We start from the raw sequence: 20,221 nt of genomic DNA, 5'->3' as shown, positions 1-20,221 counted from the left end.
TATCCACAACCTCTCCCTCTTTTCTTTATCCTAGCTTTACTTCTACCTGCATAGGTTTCTGGGGCTCTCACTCAGCTCACCTTAGCGCCTCACCCCTTATCGCCTACTATCCAGCCTCAAACCTGTTCCTTTACTTCACTGCCCAAGTTCCCATTCCCTCTGCAGTGGATCTTGGTCAGGTGTGTTTGGAGAAAAATAAGATGATTGGATGCATATATTCTTGTGTGCAAATGGCTAATAATTCTTAATATTCAAAAGGGCAATTTGTATTTTCAAAGGGGAAAATTCCTAGTCCTTGATGTCTTGAGGTGGGAACCAGGCAGTCAATGCATCCAGCTGCACTGACGATTCTGCCTCCTCCTCTTTTGAACCTGCATCTTCTACGAAAGTGCTAAGCTTAGGGCAATTTCCTTGGGGACTCTGGCAAGGTGGAAGTGAGGGCCAGGCAGGGGCTGGTGTACGGGGTGGGGACATGTTAGGGCCACCTACAAGGAGTCGCTGATGCTCCATTGCCTCCCACTTGAAGTTGCGTGTATAACTTGGTTGGACTTTTTGTTTCTCTTTCATTTTACTTTTTTTAACACCTCTTTTTTGGTGAAGTATAAGATGTATATAGGAAAGTATACTATGTGTGGATATACTGCTTTAATTATTTATAAAATGACCTCAGGCATATATTTTCATTGGGAATGAGCCCTAGGCACAGAATTGTTGGGACACAGGATATGTGTATGTGCCCACATGCCGTACTGTTTTCCAAAGTGGTTGTACCAATCTGCACTTCTGCTAGCACCGTCGTGAGAGTTTTCATAAGTCCTCATCCTTTGCCAACACTTTGTGTTACCAGCAGTTTTAACTTTGGCTCTTCAGGTGGTGTGCAGGGGTATCTTGTGGTTTTGGTATGCCTTTCTCTCATTAATAGTGTGGCTGAGCATCTTTCTGTATGTTCACTGGCCAGTTAGTTCACCCCTTTTATGAGTTGCCTGTTAGGTGTCTCACTCTCCAATGTACTGTTTTTCTATCTATGGTCTTGGAGTGTCTGTCAGTATCCAGTTGGAATATTGGACTCTTTTTCTACGTAGCCATTTGAGAATTGCCACTTTATTGGGCTTGGGAGAGGGAGCTAAGCAAATCTTTGAGAAAAGAGCAAAAGACATCTTTTTGTGCCTGTTTTCACCTAGGCCAATTATAGGCAGAGCATCGACAAGTTGAAGTACAGCTCGGTGACTGACACTCCACAGATTGTTCAAGCCAAAATCAATGCCCAGCAGCTGAGTCATGTAAGTAACTGTCCCTGCCCAGCTGGATGTGGGGGTCTTGAAATTGCTGCTTTGAGGTCTCTGGACATCTGACCTCCAAGGATTTGACTTTCATAAATTGTGACACATGTCTTATTACAGCCAGAAAATGACCCCCACTTCTTTTAAACTTTTTATTATGGAAAATTTTGAATACATGCAAAAGTAGAGAGCATAGCATAATGAATCCCCATGTACCTGTCACCCATCTTCAACAGCCATCAACTCATGGCCACCCTGCTTCATCTATATGCCTGTCCAATTCTCCTCTTCCATATTATTTTGAAGCCAATTTCAAGTATTGTATAATGTAATCTGTAAGTATTTCAGTATGAATCTCTAAAAGGTAAAACAGAAAAAGCATATTTATATAATTTTAACATATCACATCAAAAATCTAACAATAATTCTTAGTATCACCAATCATCCAAAGTTCAAGTTTAATTTCTGGTCAAGACTGCTTCTCGGATGATGCCGTATTCATCCAACAGGAGTCACATATCTGGTTGGCTGTCTTTTGTGTGTGTGATTTAAGATGGCTTTTTGTCATTGTGGGCAGGCATTTGATAATTACCCTGCCTATAACAAGATATTCAGCACTGCAGCAAATGTTTTTTAAAAAGTTCAATATTCTCAAGTGCGTGTAAGGGGAGTTGGTGAAGCAGTCACAGGGAATTCTTTTGCAAACTCACAACTTCAAGTGTGCCTTTGAGTTTCTTTAGTTTTCATTTGACACCTTCAGTTCATTAATTTAAAACATTCACAAAAAGTACAGGCTGCCTTGTAAAATGCCTTTTCTGGAAACTCCTTCTCAGCTATGGGTCTAAGGGGGAAAGAGCTATGGGTCCCTAAAGTTCTCTTTCTGCCCATATAAAAACCCTACAGATTTATTTTAAATCCAACAGGTGAATTACCGTGCTGACTATGAGAAAAATAAGTTGAATTACACATTGCCCCAGGATGTTCCTCAGCTGGTGAAGGCCAAAACCAATGCCAAACTCTTCAGTGAGGTAAGAGAGCAACGTGGGGAGATGGTGGAGGGGGTTATAGAGCGACGTGAAAACGAAGATAACAGGATGGTCCAGCAAGTGGGAAGTGTCTGTCCTTGAGAAGGGCTCATCAGAGGCATCCATCAAGTTGTAACTTTGAATTTTGCTATGTCATGGCACGTGGTAGTTTACTAGTGATAAATTGGTCATAGCCATTTATTCCCATTATATGAGCATGTGTACAATCTATGTGTGAACACACACACACACCCCCCTACATGCTCATCCTCATCACCCTAGTGAACTGGTGATTTGCTGTGTGGAGGAAATTTAAGTTTTAAGAAGATCAATCTGCATCATCAGATTCTCCCTGGAGTCACAAGTGGGCTATGAATTGGCTTCTAACTCTAGATGGAATTTTGGGGGCAGGAGAAGAAAATAAAAGGAACTAACATTGTTTAAATGCCTGTTCTATCCTGGGGCAGGCACTGTATATGTGGAATTATCATAAGTCCTAGGAGGTATTGTAGGGACACAGTTGGTGGCATGGGCTTTGGTGTCAGAAAGACCTAGGTTCAGATGTTGGCATTGCTATTTTTTAAGTTTATGTAACCGTAGGTGAGCTCTTTAATTTCTCTGAGCCTCACAGGCCTAATGTGAAGATTTGTGGTTAATGAGTAGAAATCATTTAGGAAAAGGCCAATAAACAGTAGTTATTGCCAGGGCAATGTCAATACCCCACATTTATGTTACGCTTCACCAGTTTAAGATCTCTTTACATATATTCTATCCAATTTATTCTCACAGCAATCCTGAGAAAGAGAATATGATACACTCTTTGCAAATAGGAGATTGAGGCCCCAAGAGGTTATTGGCCAAGGTCACATGATCAGAAAACAACAGAGCAAGGAGCAACACATGGGGCTTCTCTTTGTCCTATTCCATTACCACTGGCCTGCACAGCTCTACAGCGAAGGAATCAATTAACTGTGTTAATAATTACTGTTATCATTTTGATAACAACGGCCGAGCCTCTGGTCTGTAAATAGAGGAAAAATCCAACTTTGCTTTAGAAAAATCTTTGACGTTTGGCAGGAATATGGGTAGCAACTCCTATTCACTTGTGGTTTTGTTTGTCAGGTTAAGTATAAAGAAGGCTGGGAGAAGACAAAGGGGAAAGGATTTGAGATGAAGCTGGATGCCATGTCTCTGCTGGCCGCCAAAGCCTCTGGGGAGCTTGCTAGCAATGTAGGTTTCCTCTCATTAACTCAGGAATGCATAAGAAATGGTTCCAATAAAATGTCAGTGGTCCTGCCGAAAAAAATAATGACTCTTAACATTGTAAACATCGCAATACTTTAATCTTCTTCTGGATTTGTGAAAGACTGGGAGGTGTTTTTTCAGAATTGTTCCCCTTGCACTTGTTAAAACCAGAGCCCCTTAGACGGCAAAGTTTCTCTGTCACTCACAGTAGACCTTCTTCTTTCTCTCAAGATTAAATATAAAGAAGAATATGAAAAGACAAAAGGCAAAGCCATGGGAACAGCCGACTCTAGGCTTCTGCACTCCCTGCAGATTGCTAAGATGAGCAGTGAGGTAAACTCTTTTCTAACCCCCAACCTCTCACTTACAGTTGTGTTATTTTAAAAGTTTTTCCTGGGCCTACTTCACCTGGGACTGTAACCTTTTTATTGACTTCTACCTGCAACTCCTTTCTTTCCTGGCTTGCATAAGAAGTTTGTTTGGTTTATTTATTTTGCCAAAGCATACTATTTTTTTTAAATAGATAAGGAGTGTGGCCCTAAGGGTGACAGCATCTGCTGATCAAGGTACAAAGGTGTTCAATTGCATTTATTCATGTCACAAATGTTTGCCAAGTGACTACTATGGGCAAGACACTGTACAAGACCCTGGGGCTATAAGAATGAACAGCACATAATAAGTTTCTCCCTCATGGACCAAAAGTGTCCTGCTTATTGTGGCGCTGTCCTGGTCCTGTGGTTACAACACTTATGGTATTCAAATATTTAGCAAGCCGGGGCCTCCCAGGCTCCAGCCAATCGGAATGACGATGCTTGTAAACAACTGTAATAGCTGGAGAGGAACCTTGGTAAATGTCATTTACCAAGAGGCTTTTGGAAAGGAGAGTTCTGCTAGAAGAGACAGACCCAGTTTCTAATCAAGTCTTCCCTGCTGATGCTGAATAGGGAAAAAGACACAAAAGATTGCCTGCTCCAAGCTGTGAGGCCAACTTATGCTGCTCTGATGGTACAGTTGGATGTAATTATCCAATGAGTCATTAAATAGCCATAGCTTGAATACAAAAGAGGGTTGGCATCTGGGTCGCCATTTTGGATGTGTCTACAGAACAAGCCGAATGAAGTGCATAGTCATAAGGCATAAAGAGGCATTGAGAATTTGGCTTCAGTTTAGACAGAACACATTGGTGTTTCATATTTGCAGTTGGAGCAGCTGGGGGTCAAAAAGATTGTGTCTTTCCCAAAGCCATATGGTAGTCAGCAGTAGTGGTAGAGGGGTAGCAAATTAGAGCCTAAAACTCTTATTACCTGGCACCACACTCCTTCTACTATAGCACACTATCTTCTCCCATCAGCACCACCGTCGTCACCACTATCAGCATCACCTTCACTATCACCATGGTCATCGCCACCACACCATAATTACCATCACCATTGTCATCACCATCATCAATCACCATCATTGCTGCCATCATCACCATCATCACTACCATCACCACCACCACTATCACTATCATCGTCATCACCACCGAACCACCATTGTTATTGTCATGCGAATATTTATCAAGTGTTTGCTATGTGACAGTCCCTGTACTAAGCATGTTTCAGCTATTATTCATTTACTTATCACAACAGTCTCCCAGAGGGAAACAAGTACTTAGAGAGGTGACATAACTTTCCAGAGGTCACCCTGCTGTTAGAGGGCAGATCAGGTTTGAACTCAGGCTTGTCTGGCTCTGCAGCCCAAGCTTCTTTATTCTATCTCTTAAAGCATCTATGAGAAATGGGAATAGAGTTTTCTCCTGGAGCAGCCGGGTGAAAAGGTTTAGCATTGGCAAGAGACAGTCCTCCCAGAAACAAAGTAATGTGGAATCTCAGCTCCCTCATGATGCTGCCTTTCAGAGCCAGGACTTGGGCCTTTCTGACAGAAGGGTGGCAGTGCCCAGAGTGCCAATTCTCCTGCTCCTGAAAGCCTGGAAATCTTTCCTGCATTTTCACATCACTCCTGCAAAGGGTGGGCTTCAACTAACAAAACGGGCCTTGTTTTGGTATATTCAAGGTTGAATATAAGAAAGGCTTTGAAGAGAGTAAGACCCGGTTTCACCTGCCCATGGATATGGTAAACATCAGGCATGCTAAGAAGGCCCAAGCTCTCGCCAGTGACCTGGACTACAGGAAGAAACTGCATGAATACACTGTGCTGCCTGAAGATATGAAGACTCAGTGGGCCAAGAAGGCCTATGGGCTCCAGAGCGAGGTGAGCCCACACATTGTCAGTTCTCTTCATGCATCTCTTGCAGTTGGACATGCTTTCAGAGTAATTTCAAACCTGTACATGAGTCTATTACATAACTTGGAAGACTAGGAAGAACTGCAGGAAATGTACCGGGGGGCCAGAAAGGGCAGATGGGGAGGTAGAGATATAGTTGACACAATGGAGACTGGAGGGCTCACAGCTAATGCTAAAGTCAAGATGTGTTGGTGATGGGGATGAGCCAAGGAGAAGAAAATGTTTAAAATGATAAATAAATCTTGGAAATTTAGCAGGTTGGCAAAAAAAAAAAAAGGCCCTTGGTCAACAAATATGAGAAACACTCTTTTTGCTAAGGTTGCGGTGTCTCAGCAGTAAGGTAGAGCATGCTACTCTTGTTACAAGGTGGGCCCAGTGGCTGTACCTCCCAAGTGGAGATCTGCCTGACCATAAAGGAGCTGGGAGCAGTTCTTCTAGGAAGGCAAATGCAGGATCAAGATCTTCCTAACTCTCCCATCAACTTTGTCCTGTCTCTATCCATGCGCCTAATGAGAGCTTTGTGGTTTTTCTTTTGTAGCTGCAGTACAAGGCTGACCTGGCATGGATGAAGGGAGTTGGGTGGCTGACAGAGGGGAGTCTCAACTTGGAACAAGCCAAGAAGGCTGGACAGCTGGTCAGCGAGGTAACCTGCACTGGGGCCTCTGGCCTCCAGTAGTCCTCAGCCCCTGACACATGCAGGGTGATCTTTGCCTCTAATTCCCTTTCTCTACCCTCAGATTTATTTTGGGTGTGATTCAAAGTGGGAGTACTTCATTTCACACCTGTAGCACATTCTCAGCTAACTTTCCACACCCTTAAACTTCCTGAGATGGTGTCATTAAAGAAGCCTACTGATTTACTTTAAGTAGCAGTTACATCCAAAGAATAATTTGGTTTAGAAAGGTGTAATATACAGCACCTGGGAAAACAGCACTTCTTAGGTGAGCAGCGTGTGATTCCTTTTGAATCAGAAAGTCCAGTATTTGAAGGATACCGTTTTCATTATGCCTGTGCCTTAAATTCACTGCAGATTTCAGACAAGTCACTTAACCTTCCTGATCCTCTTTCCCTCATATAAAAATTTTCCCTCATACAAAAAAATCAGCCAGGCGTGGTGGCATGTGCCTGTAATCCCAGCTACTCAGGAGGCTGAGGCAGGAGAATTGCTTGAACCTGGGAGGCAGAGGTTGCAGTGAACCGAGATCATGCCACTGCACTCCAGCCTGGGCGACAGATCGATACTCTGTATCAGAAAAAATAAATAAAATAAAATAAAAATGAAGAGGTTGGATCGGATACTCTCCCAGGTCCCTGCAGCTCTAAGCCTTTGCCTCTCTTTACACCATAGAAAGCTGGCTCTGGCAGCAGGCAGAGGAGGACATTTGAAGGACATTTCGTTTGGAAGTGTCACTATTTCAGGAACTTTGTTTGGAATCTTCCAAGAGGATTCTTGTTTCAGGGCCAAGAAGGCTGAGTCGGCATATCTCTTGCAAATGATAATAATGGTGATAATAATAGCTGCCATTTAAGGGCTGATAATCATTATTGGATCACCACTTTGGGCGTATTATATACATACTGTCATGTATAGGTTGCCACGGTCCTCTGTGATTAGATGGTATGATTAGCCTATTAATATTCCCATTTTACAGATAAAGAAAGTGAGATTTAAGTTACACTTTAAGTAAGTAGAAGAGCTGGGATCTGTACCCAGTGTGTTTGATCTGGTGCCCCAGCTCTTGACCATGAGACAGTATTGTATCTCAAAAGCTTATCTTGTAATTTACTCTTATATTTCCACTGTACTCACCCTCCTCTGAGACAGAGACATATTTAGGATTAGAATATAGAATGAGGTAGAGAGAAAAGCATAACCCTTCAGGGCTTTCATTATCTAGCTTCTTGGAGACCAACTAAAGTCCAGGTGGAGCAATCAGAGCCCCATCTCTCTTGGACAGGGGTGTAGCAGAGGGGAGAGAATGCAGCCAGTTGGTCCTTGAGATTCAGGAATGTCAGTTTCTATCTCATTTCCTGTATTACCTACTAATTTTTAAGCTCCTCCAAGGCCAGGAGGATATCACTTCCTTCACCTTTTTATGTTCCTTCTGTGCTCTGTACGGAGTAGTTTCTTGGCTGCTCAGCAAGTAGTTGTGATTTGACCAATGCATAGTCTGGGATAACTAGGAATTTCCAACAATGGCAGGGCAATGTGACTCCCTTCAGTTATGTGGTGAAGGAGTTTTCCCATTCAACACAGTGGAACTAGGGAGGAAAATTAGAAGTCTGTTTGGAATGTTTTCTCTAGAACTTTTTTCCCCTAAAGGCAGAAAATTTGGAGTTTCCAGTGTTCCAATCACTGTGTTGGGTTCAGTTGGTTGCTATAACCCTCTTGCTGATGGCATGGGGAGTTTTGCCAGAACCAGGCTGTGAGCTCATCTCTGATCTCCCTGCCATGTGAAGCTTTTGCTTCCACACGCCGTTTTCAGTGGCCACCTTTCCCAGCAGGTTTGGCAGTTTCAATGGAAAAGCCAGAGGAGCTAATCTTCAGGAAAGACAAGAAGTCCTGGAGGGGGGACAGAATTAGCACATTGAAAATTTGCCAATTAATTTGTGGCTGTGAGATGGGAACACTATGAGGACAAGACCTCAGTGATCTGGAAAATCAGAAACTGTGAAGGAGAATCTCACCTGACCGCAGGCTTCTGTTTGTGGCTCTGTGTCTCCTTCCTTAAATCTGCTGCTTTCTGGACAATTGTGATAACACCATGACAATGGCTATGTCCTAACACTGTCCCAGGGACCTGACTCACAGGTAAAACATGGTGATGAAGCCTCTGCTCCCCACTAGACTGAAGTAGCTTCTACTGTTGTCCCCATTGTACACTCCAAGCAAGGGTGGCTCAGGTTGGATTGAGTGATGTGCTGGAGGTAATGAAGCTGGAAGGATGTACAGGCAAGATTTGAACCTCAGTCTTCATCATTGTAAAGTCCAAGTTTCCTCCACCTCACCTTCCTATGTCAGGTCTATATTTATAAAATGTATACCTCCCCAGGGCACACGGTGAAATACAGGGTTACTGAGGAAGAAAATTACATTTCCCATTCAGTAATAGCAACTAAATCAAGTTCACTGGAACAGGCTGTCTCAGGGCTGTGTGGTTCTGTTCAAGCTGCAGGACCAACTAGAACATTCCTCCCAAGGAAATGCTTGGACCACAGAAAGAATGTATGTGTCTATGTGGGCACATGTGTAGGGTGGTAGGGGCAACCCAATCCTAATGCTGTGGGGTCCCTTTCCTTTGGAAACAGAAAAACTACCGGCAGAGGGTCGATGAGCTGAAGTTCACCAGCGTGATCGACAGCTCCCAGATGGAGCACGCCAAGAAGAGCCAGGAGCTACAGAGCAGGGTGAGTCCTGGGCTGCCCTTTCTCCACCAAGCTGCTGTGTCATGGGCCTGGGGGACCTCCAGGGACAACAGCAGGTGCTGCCCAGGCACAATCCAGAAACCAAAGAGGCTTCCCTTTAAATAGGCTGGACCCAGCTTTCCCCAGGCTTCCAGGCTGTTTCTGGAACTGGACACCAGGCCCCTTGCTTCATCCACCACCATCTCCCCCAATTTTATTAGGGATAGATGCAGGGCTGACTTTATTCCTTTTCAGCTTCCAGTATTCTCTAGTTCCTTTTTTCTTCTGACTCCTATCTCTCATCAAATACTCTAATTCTGGAGCCAGGAGAGAATTATCTTGGGGGAAGAAAACATTTGCGTTTGGGGTGTGTGCAGGTCACACCCACACAAGCGTATTTATGGGGCCAGAACAAAGAAGCACCACACACATTATTTACAGATTAGTTCTCTACACCAAGGAGGACCATAGTTGCTGCAATCTGTCCAGGACTTTCCTAGCTTTCCTTCCTAAAGGTCCAGGTAAGATAAACCTGCCAGAAAGGATACTATCAACATAACTCAGAGTCAGCAGAAAGCCACTGTCAGGAAACTCGAGTTGGGGGTGGAGAGGAAGCAAAGAGAGAAAGAGAAGAGTGATAAGTTTGCCATGGAGGAGATGTCCACGCATGCTCACTTTCCTGGTGTCAGTACCCGTGAATGGATTAAGGTTGATTATGGAGGGGCAGGAGGCAGAGCATGCTTCTTATTTTTCCCACCTGGGGAGTCTGTACTAATCTGAACCCCCGGTGGGGTATTTTTATGGCCACAGACAGTGTAAATAGCAACAGCTTGCAGAGGTTGATACCATCCCAAAGGAAAGGTGTGAAAAGAGAAATCTCGGAGGGGTTTTCAGGTTGGCTCCCTGCTGCATTTTTCTCCCAGCTCCTCCCCACTGCTTCTCCTTCTCTCATCATCTCTCCTTGACTGTATCCTGCCACTCAGAGTCTGATCTGGTGGGTTTTGTAATGGACTTTCTGTGCAAGTCAGAGAAGTGCCAACCAGACAGAGACACCATGAGGGATGCCACCCTGCCCATCGCCCTTGCCACCTGCTCCTGACTCAGTGCTCTTTCCCAACAGGTGGCCTACAAGGCAGGAAATGAGCAGTCTGTCCATCAGTATACCATCAGCAAAGACGAGCCTCTCTTCCTGCAGGCCCGAGCCAATGCTGCAAATCTCAGCGAGGTACAGAGAGAATGAGTGGGCAGCAAGAACTCTGCTCCCCTTTGTGTATAGCCACCTGGTAAACCAAGCCCACCAGCCATGGCATAGTGTCTGTATCAACTGAGGTTACATACATCTGGTTGTTGTAAAAACAGCTCACCCAGCAGATCTGGCTCCTGATCAGTGTTTTAGGGGGAGAGGAGGACAGCTTTCGTAGGAATGAGCTAGTGGAGGACTTGAGCTGCTGATTGTATCCTGGGGTTGGAGGTAGGGGTTATTCTAGGTGCCAGAGTTGAAACAGCATAATCGTGGTAGAGGGGAGTAAGAGCTCAGACATTTGCTCCAAATGGTCTGGGTTTGATCCTCGGTTGCCACTTACTAGGTGTGTGACCTTGGGCAAATTCTTTGTTTCCAGGTGTCCCATTGGTAAAATGATACCAATATTAGTCCCGTCCTTACTGGGTTTTCATGAGGTTTCAGTGAGTCTCTATACATCAAGCACTCAGAGGCAAGTGCACAGTGGTAGCTGTTAGTCATGAAAGCATCCATAGTTCCAACTTCCCCTTCTCTGTATCTTCTGGGGAAAGTGTTTTCTTGGCTCTCCCTGCTTAGCTCCCAGGTCTTTGGGTTCCTCATCTGAGAAATAGATGGGGAGGAGAATTGGGAGGAGAAACAGAGGTTAAATTGATTCACATGTAGAAAGGGAAAGGAGGCTTGCAGAAGAAAGATCTTGACATTTGGAGATAGGAGCAGGAGAGAGAACAGGAGGCACAAGGAAAAGACCCAGGTGGACTAGAGGCTGGGGGAAGGTGGGAGGAAAGAGAAAGAGGTGCAGCTGGAGCCGCTGCTGGCAGGGTGGGGTGTGTGGACAGAGATGGAGAATAGGCTTTTCAGAAATGTCGCTGTGTTGTGCGATGTTATCCTGCCTTTGGCATGTTTTTGAGACTTCCACGAAAACTCCTAGTATTTGTTAAGGCTTCTGGAGTTTAATTTCTGCTTTTTTTGATTGAAGCCCTATGTGTTAAGAGGCCTTAAGGCAGGAAGAAGGCCTGGCTGTATTCAGACTACATGATTTCTATGGCTCTCAGAGAAGGACGTAATAATCAGTATTGCTTTCCTAGAATCATCATTAGAATCTAGAGTAAATGCTCTCACGTGAGAACCCTTTCACATGAAAACCCACTCACCTTCTCTCCTAAATCCCCTTAGAAACTGTATAAGAGCAGCTGGGAAAACCAGAAAGCAAAAGGGTTTGAGCTGCGTCTTGACTCCTTGACCTTCCTGGCAGCCAAAGCCAAGAGGGACCTGGCTAGCGAGGTGAGTCTGTCCCCACCTTGTACAAGAGACTGCAGAATCCTGCCTTTTTATACCTGGGAGATTCTCTGAGTGTCTGGGCAGGTTCTTAATCTCTCTGAATCTCAGGATTCTTATCTGTAAAATGGAGATGATAGCAATCACCTTGCAATGAGATAATCACATCTGTGCCTATCTATTTAATAACTGCTTGCCACACACTGATTTTCAGTAAGTGATGACTTATTATTTGTAGTAGTAGCAAGAGTAAGAATCCAGATTTCTCACTTTACAGATAAATTGATGCCCAGAGACATTCCATGACTTTCTAAAGACGTTGTGGTCTGTTAATGGTTAATACAGGCTCTGGTGTCAGATAGACCTTGTATAAAATCCCACCTCTATCATCCATTAGCATTGTTACTTCAGGCAGATTGTTTAAACTTTAAAAATCTCAGTTAACTTGCTGGTAAATTGGTAATTGCAAAATAATGACAACGAAATGGAATGAACTGACGTACATGAAGTGTTGTACAGCCTAATGCAATCTGTTAGGAGTTGGATGTGAGAGAAGAAGCTTGAGCAAGGATGTATGTCAAACTCTGCTTCCTTCATCGAGAAAGTCTTGCTTCAAAAAAAGATCAGGTGAACCAAAAACAACTGGCTTGGTGATGTGGTTGGTTTACATTCTGACATAAGCTCTTTATCTTGTTCTTAGTTGGTAACATTTTACAAATCGGCACTGGTCTGTGGATGCACTTGAGTTACACAGGCTTGTCCTGTGCTTGGTTTATACCAAGTGTTCGATAAGTGGTGGCAGATATTGATACTGTTGTTGTTGTCAGAGCTGAGAGTAGAACCGGAATCTACCACTGGCCAGAGCAATGATAATGTTGAAAATCATGCCCCACACTGGTGCCTTCTGACAGTTTTCACAGCTTTTTCATATTTATTCTTGCTTCTGGTCCTTGTTACTCTCGACCTAGTGTTACTTTTCAAACAATGTGCTCCTTTTTGCCCCTCATACTCCCCCAAATATGTATGTACTCCAGTTATCTTTTAATTTGAGTTCCTTTCATGAGCAGCAATTGTAGTTTGGCTATTCTGTATGCTTCTCATTTCACGGCTACTTTTATTTATAACCCTGAGTTTTCTGGCAGCTGAGGTGAAAAGGGAAATAATAGGTAATACTATTTTCTTTCACTGATGAAAGAAAATGTATCGGATGCTCAAAAAGGCAAACTTTCATATGATTCTAATTCTAATAGGATTCTGTCCAATGGCTTTGTTTTAGCTCCCATGCATGGAGTCTGAAGCCTAACAATTCCTTTAGGAGATTCTAATGTATCCCTGCTCTATTCCTCTTATTTAGGTGAAGTACAAGGAGGATTATGAGAGATCCAGAGGGAAGCTCATTGGGGCAAAAGATGTACAGGGAGATTCGCAAATGAGCCACTCACTGCAAATGTCCAAGCTGCAGAGTGAGCTGGAGTACAAGAAGGGATTCGAGGACACCAAATCCCAATGCCACGTCTCCCTGGACATGGTCCACCTCGTGCATGCCCGCAAAGCTCAGCATTTAGCCACAGACATAGGCTACAAGACAGCGGAACATCACTTTACGGCTTTGCCCACAGACATGAAGGTGGAATGGGCCAAGAAGGCTTATGGCTTACAGAGTGATGTAAGCTCTGTGTGAGTGTGTGCACTTGTTTGTGTGTGTTGTGTGTGTGCTAGTGCAAGTGTTTCCCTAAGCCATTCAGTGCAACAATTTATGCTATGGGACACCTGTTTCTGGATCCCTAAGTGGCAACACTTTACTTTGCTAGTGGTTTAACTTTTATTCAAACTAGACCGATTTTAGATTCTGTACTAACACACAGAAGAAATCATAGAGTTACTTTTTCCTTCTTGGAATTCTGGACTACATATGTTTTCCAGGTTTCTTTTTATTGCCAGGGGGGAGGTATCTTTGTGTCATTCCTAGTGGTGGCCTGCTAGGGGAGAGCATCGCTGATAACTCACCCCGACTTTGATAGTCCCCATTTTTGGAATGGGTGGGTTGCTAATTTTCAATAACCCTTTCCCTGTCCTCCTTATCCTCCCCTCCCAGTTCTACTTTCTGTCTTCAGGTAACTCTTGCACAAGAATGGGGGTGAACTGAAAAGGCAGGTCAGCTGCAGCCAGACTGTCACACAGGAAGGTTGTGTGTGTGTGTGTGTGTGTGTGTGTGTGTGTGTGTGTGTAGACACACCCTTCCTGGTAGAGCTGTTTCATGATAGATGGTGATATACTAGTTTTAGAGAAGTGTCCATTTAAATGACTTTCCATTAAAACTACTCATTCAATGGCAACTAAAGAAATGAGAAGAAATACACCCTGCCCCCCAACTGAGGTGGCTAGGAAGGAATTGGCACTGTGGGAAGCCTCCGCTGCCTTGTGAAATTCCCTCAAATAGCGCCCGCCTGGGTTCTGTTGTGAATTCTCATTTTCTTGTCCCCCGTGTGTCATTTTAAACAAGAAAACTGGTAATGCAGACAATGAGGACGTGCTTCTTTCCGAGTAGACTCGTCCGTAATGAGGGGCAAGGTTGGTTTGGCCCCTCCTGCGTCACCCCCAATAGTGTTGGATGGGGCCTAAAGCCACTGTCTCAAGGGATGGTTCCAATTAAAGGGGGAATTAATTGACTTTTGGGAGCCCTACCTGTGACTGTGCAGAAATGCATAAGACAAAAGTGGCATCTAATTTGACTCAGCTGGCACCAAGGCTGTGTTGGGAGCCGCTAATAGCCCTTTAAATGTCTGTGCACCAACAATGGCCTGCTTTTTTTTTTTTTCTTTCTCCTTTGTCAGAACCAATACAGGGCAGATGTGAAGTGGATGAAAGGCACGGGCTGGGTCGCCACCGGGTCATTAAATGTGGAGCAGGCGAAGAAGGCAGGAGAACTCATTAGCGAGGTGAGATTTCCTGACAGCCTGTAACAGGCCTGGCTGCATTAGGCGTGCGGCGTCTCTGTATAAAATTAAAATAATTTCCACTCAAAAGGCAAAGAAAAAGGCAAAGCCACATGAAAGACCTCAAAACCCAGACTAGGGCTGGTAATTAGAGGGAAACCACATACGAAACACACACCAGTAGGGGCCCTGGCAAAAACAAAGTGGGTGACAAATGATATTATGAATAATAATGACAATCAAACAGAGCTCAATTGCTACCCACCAACTTACCTTTTTAATGAAGCAACACAGGAGAGATGATGAAAAGATACATTTATGGCACCCAAAAAGCCCTTTGGTGACTTTAGGCACATTTTCTTCCTCTCCCTTTCTGCCACAGAGTCAACAGTTTTTGAATATTCACGTGGTGGCCACCATGTGACATGGTTCTTTTTTGAGGGAGGGTCTCACTTCAGTTTACTCAGTTCTGCCTACTTATAGCCACCTTGGCTGGACCCTACAGCACCCCTGCTTGTGAAAAGAGTCGTTTCTTCGTATTTCAGGACAGTGTCAATGAGCAGCTCTTTCTGAGTTTCTCAACTTCGGCACTACTGACGTTTTGATTTTTCTTTGTTGTGGGGTTATCCTGTGCCCCGCAGGATGTTTAGCAGGACGTCCTACAAGGATGTCAGTAGTGCCCTCTGTGACAACCAAAAATGGATCGAGACATTGCCGAAAGCCCCCCAGGAAGCAGAATTGTCCCTGGTGGAGAGGCACAGGACAAGGCTCCCAGGAGGCTGGACACCATCAGACCACTCACACCCATGCTCTTTATGTTTGCTTGCGGGGAGACTTGATCAGAAGACAAGTGACCATTTGCCTAGTTGTCTTCAGAGTAGGCCTGGTCTTTCTGGACTTTTCTGGGTGGGGAGGGGACCATAATGGCCATAGTCCCACAGGATGTTAGCTTTGGCAATGAGCCTCCTGGATTTTTTTTTTTTTTTTTTGAGGAGTCTTTCTTTCTGAACCTATAGTTAAAATAGAAAGACACCCTTGTTGGTTTTTCAAACACACCTGTCCAGCATTAGTATTTTCCCATGAAACGGCATTCTCACTACCTGGCACAATGCAGAGGTGACTTCAAAAAGTGGCCTTATGCTGATCAGCCTGATTTTTAGGGACCTTGGTCAACACTCAAGGCTCAGAAGACCCTGGGAACTCCATGGGGATAGCACTGCTATAATTTGTTCATTCTAGTTCAGGAGAGGCCCTCTGGGAGGATAAATGTGAAGAACTCACAGGAATAAACATTTAGGTTTGAGGATTCATGATCCCAAACTCTCAATATTGGGCTCACTCATAAAAGGAAATGAAGACTAAAGACCATATTTGCATAATTTAGACTTCGGGGTGATTTCCTTCGTGTGTCTTAATCTGGCAGCCAAGGGATCTTCAGGGGACCATGTATCCCACAGTTGTTAGCCACCTCATTTTGCATACTTTCTCAACAAATTTGCTTACCCTCTTTGATGGGCTTCTCTCATACTAGTCCTCAAACTTTAGTAAGTAAGGCAAGACATCTTTCAGCAACTTTCCCCCCCATCTCATGTTAGGCTGTCATATTTACAAGTTATTGTCGAATTGGGCCACTTTCTTTTATTTTATTTATTTATTTTTGAGACGGAGTCTTGTTCTGTTAACCAGGCTGGAGTGCAGTGGAGTGATCTTGGCTTACTGCAACCTCTGCCTCCTGGGTTCAAGAGATTCTCCTACCTCAGCCTCTTGAGTAGCTGAGATTACAGGCACCCACCACCACACCCAGCTAATTCTTGTATTTTTAGTAGAGATGGGGTTTCACCATGTTGCCCAGGCTGGTCTCAAACTCCTGATTTCAGGTGATTCGCCCTCCTCAGCCTCCCAAAGTGCTGGGCTACAGGCGTGAGCCACTGCACTCGGCCTGGGCCACCTTCTTAATTCCAGAGAGAATGCCCGGCACTGTTGAAAGAGCCACAAATGCACACGCACACCTACGATCCAAAGCAGAGGTCAGAAAGCCTTTTCTGTGAAGGACCAGATAGTAAATAGTTTTGGCTTTGTAGGTCATATGGCCTCTGTCACAACTAGCTGGAAAATGGCCATAGGCAGCACGTAAGTGAATGAGCATGGCCATGTTCCAATAAAACTTTATTTACAGAAACAGGTGGTGAGCTAGATTTAGCTGGCTATTGATCTGTGTTGTCTTAAGACAACACAGTGTACAAAAATCCAACCAGATAAAGAAGAGTGTGTTTAAGACAATTATTCTGCTTTGGAAAGTATAAACTCTATGATCTCACTGAAGTAATTATGGTTTCAGTCTCCTAAAAATGTACCTTGATTTTTAAAAAAGAAATTAATTTAAACAGATTTTCAGAATACTTCAAAATTGGGTATCTAGGTCTTTGCCAGCATTTTTGTGATTTTTTTTTTTTTGCTTCAGTGTCTTTCAAACTGTGTGATGACTCCTTTCAATAATAGCACCCTTTTTCCTGTTATTGTAATATATTAAAGAATTATTTCCTGTGTTAACTGAACTAGGCTCTAATGTGACTGGACGGCATACACTCGCGGACTGCTGAATGTGAGGGTTTTGACTGTGATAATGTCTGTCAGTGTTTTTTTGTGGAAGGAAAATAGAAAGCTTAAATGGATAAATGTAACTCTGAATGCTCTTTCTTGCTTAGAAGACCCAAACTAAGATATGTAAACAACTGCGACAAAGTATTTGAAGCCTATAAAAAGAATCCTTTTCTAAGTGTGTATCCTACAGTATTTTACTAGTATAACCTAATTTTGAGATGTTTTCTTTGCACCAGGTAGAAATACTTTAATGTTAATTGACATGAGGTTATTCTTAAATTGAAACAAATATTAACCTGAAGGCACCTAGGATATAAAGATGGAGGAAGCAGAATAATAATTATGTTCACAAATTCACTCTAATCTCAAGCAACCTATGATTTTCTCTTTCAAATGGCATGAAAGAGCAGCACAAAATTCACAGCTTTGATCTTTTTCTGCTCAACAGAAGAAGTACCGTCAGCATCCAGATGCTTTGAAGTTTACCAGTATTAAAGACACTCCGGAGATGGTCCAGGCCAGAATTAGTTATACCCAAGCAGTGGATGTAAGTGATAATGTATATACATTATGACTCTAAGAGTGGGCTCTTCTTTCAACACTGCGATTGAAGCGGAGGGGTTCTTGGGTTTGCTCCTTCTGTTGTCCTAAGGATGAAGGCGCTCCCTGTCCTTTGCAGAGGCTCCCTTAGCGGGGGGTGCTTCCTCATTAGGATGCAAATGGGGGTGTTACTGCACTTAGAATGCCAAGTGGAGCTCCACCACCCCACTGCCCCAAGATGCTCTCCCTCCTTGCCATTTGCCTGTCTCACAGATTCATTCGTGGTGAGGCTGTTTTCCCCTTTCCTTTTGTCTGAAAGTGTTGTTTTCAGAACTGGGTGAAATTCTTGGTAATTGGAATCCTGACGCTGTGCTTAGAGCTCTTTAGGACCCAAGGGCAGCAATTGTTGCTCTATGAATTTCCCAGAGACTTTGAACATGATTTGGGTCTGATTTATATACATTAGACTAACTTTCAAGCCATTTCCCATACTCCCTTATGATGCGAAACCAAGATTTGACCCTTTTCCCTCTGTGGGAAAGGTTGGCTGGGGTGCAGGGTTGCAGGGTCGGCTGGAGACTAAGGTGAACGATGAGGTGCTGAAAAAAATCACTTTGTGATGTAGATTAACCCTGTTTGGCTGATTCTGCTAAGAGATACCCATGGATCTTTGTGCAGGGCAAACCTGGCTTTTAAATACCTTTAAACCATTCAACTTTCCATGGGGAAAATTTACAAACCTTGGGGGCATAGCTTTCAAAATCCTCTTCCTTGTTTCCCAGTTGAGCAAATGATTCTGGTTGCGCTTTATTTGACAGGCATTCTGAAACAGCCTGAGTGCCTGTCAGAATCTGGGATGGGATGATTTACAAGCTTATGGATTTAGGAATTTATAACTTCTTCATTATCAGCCCATCAGAATCAAACTGAATTCTGAGAAACACAGATAGTCAAACAAGAACTTTTGTATGAAGAAAAACAATACCTGTTTCTTCCTTACCCTAGCCAACTCTAGGGGGCACTGCTGTGATACGTAGAAACTTGGATACATCTGATAAGATTTGGGATGGAAAAGCCCTGTTTGGAAACTTTCTCTGGTGGCCGATGCCAACTGCATGTGTCATTATTAACTATCAGGGTATCCGAAGCTTGGGTCAGAGTTCTGGGTAAATAGAGTCCCAGACCCACCCAGGAGACAAGTCTTAGGGGAAGAATATTTGAGATGGGGGAACAGAGGAGGATTGAGATAGGGAGGAGAAAACCTCACCTACACAAGAGCCATCTTCTTTCTCACCTTCTATATCTTGATGCCATCTCATAGCTGATAGTTAATCACCAAATTATTACTAGGTGTTAAGTAAACCTCGTTTTCTCATTTGACACCCATCTCAGCAGTTTACTATGAGTGGGGCGTTCACTGAGGGGAACGCTTCAGCTTGTCATGTTCTGAGCTAGGAAGCAGAGCTTGGAAATGACATGTGTGTCACCGTGCTAGCTGTAAAATCTGGGTGGAGGCAGGGTGCCCGAAATCATGTCTCTATGAGGAGGTGGCAGTTGCAGCAGCTTGGACTCTTGAAGCGTAACCTGGCTGATGGCTGCATGGAATGGGGTCTAGGTTTCATGCAAAACCTCCTTCCATCCACAGAGATTATACAGGGAACAAGGAGAAAACATAAAGCATCATTACACACCGACTGCTGACCTCCCTGAAGTCCTGATGGCCAAGCTGAATGCCATGAATATCAGTGAGGTGAGGCTGACCCAAGGGGCACGAGTTTTAATGACGGGAGAGCGGGGCTGGTCATGGGCAGGCACACAATGCCCTGTGCTCAGAAGCCCCTGAGCTGGTTTCATGTTCTGCCATCACCACCTTGAAATATGTGATATTTTTGAACAAGGGGCCCCACATTTTCATCTGCACTAGGCCCTGCACATTATGTAGCTGGTCCTGCAGAAGAGTCCAGCTCATTTGAAAGAATGATCTGGGGACATTCTCTGCCTAGTTCAAAGAGCATTGGTTTGGAAGAGCTGGAAAGTGGGAACATCAGAATATAGCTGAGTATATCCAGTGGCTATATCAAGGGAAGACTTGGGGCTTAACTCCTCCTCTCCAAAATCTGTCAGCTCCCCTGCCCACCATTTCTGTTCTTTGATAGAGACATCTGACTTTTCTCTATCTGACATAAAGCACTATGCATATGCAATCTCATGCCTTCTTCCAATCAAATTGCTGCTTAGAAAAACTGTGTCTGTTTGACTCTAAAGCCTTTGCTTCCTCTCCCCTCTATGCCTCAACCCATCCCCCCCAACCCCATCCCCTGCCCACCTCCAAAGAGGTGGGCACGAGGCAGGATCCAACTCACGTGGATTTAGCTAAGCCACCATGAT

General features: G+C 44.1%; 1 protein-coding gene across 3 annotated transcripts in view; it reads left to right on the top strand.

The window, feature by feature from the left end:
• Positions 1-20,221, top strand: part of NRAP (nebulin related anchoring protein) — a 74,755-nt gene that overhangs the window by 28,399 nt on the left and 26,135 nt on the right. For all 3 annotated transcript variants that reach the window (XM_003825595.4, XM_034931519.3, XM_034931518.3), the window contains 13 exons: positions 1,182-1,280; positions 2,204-2,308; positions 3,428-3,535; positions 3,782-3,883; positions 5,606-5,803; positions 6,375-6,479; positions 9,146-9,244; positions 10,362-10,466; positions 11,655-11,762; positions 13,111-13,422; positions 14,591-14,695; positions 17,742-17,840; positions 19,479-19,583. In XM_003825595.4, the coding sequence (XP_003825643.1) occupies positions 1,182-1,280; positions 2,204-2,308; positions 3,428-3,535; positions 3,782-3,883; positions 5,606-5,803; positions 6,375-6,479; positions 9,146-9,244; positions 10,362-10,466; positions 11,655-11,762; positions 13,111-13,422; positions 14,591-14,695; positions 17,742-17,840; positions 19,479-19,583 (1,650 nt within the window). The remainder of the gene's footprint in view (positions 1-1,181; positions 1,281-2,203; positions 2,309-3,427; positions 3,536-3,781; positions 3,884-5,605; positions 5,804-6,374; positions 6,480-9,145; positions 9,245-10,361; positions 10,467-11,654; positions 11,763-13,110; positions 13,423-14,590; positions 14,696-17,741; positions 17,841-19,478; positions 19,584-20,221) is intronic.

Source organism: Pan paniscus, chromosome 8 (assembly GCF_029289425.2).
Source record: "Pan paniscus chromosome 8, NHGRI_mPanPan1-v2.0_pri, whole genome shotgun sequence".
Taxonomy (NCBI): domain Eukaryota; kingdom Metazoa; phylum Chordata; class Mammalia; order Primates; family Hominidae; genus Pan; species Pan paniscus.
Note: the sequence above shows the minus strand (reverse complement) of the source record. Positions and strands in the feature narration are given on the sequence as shown.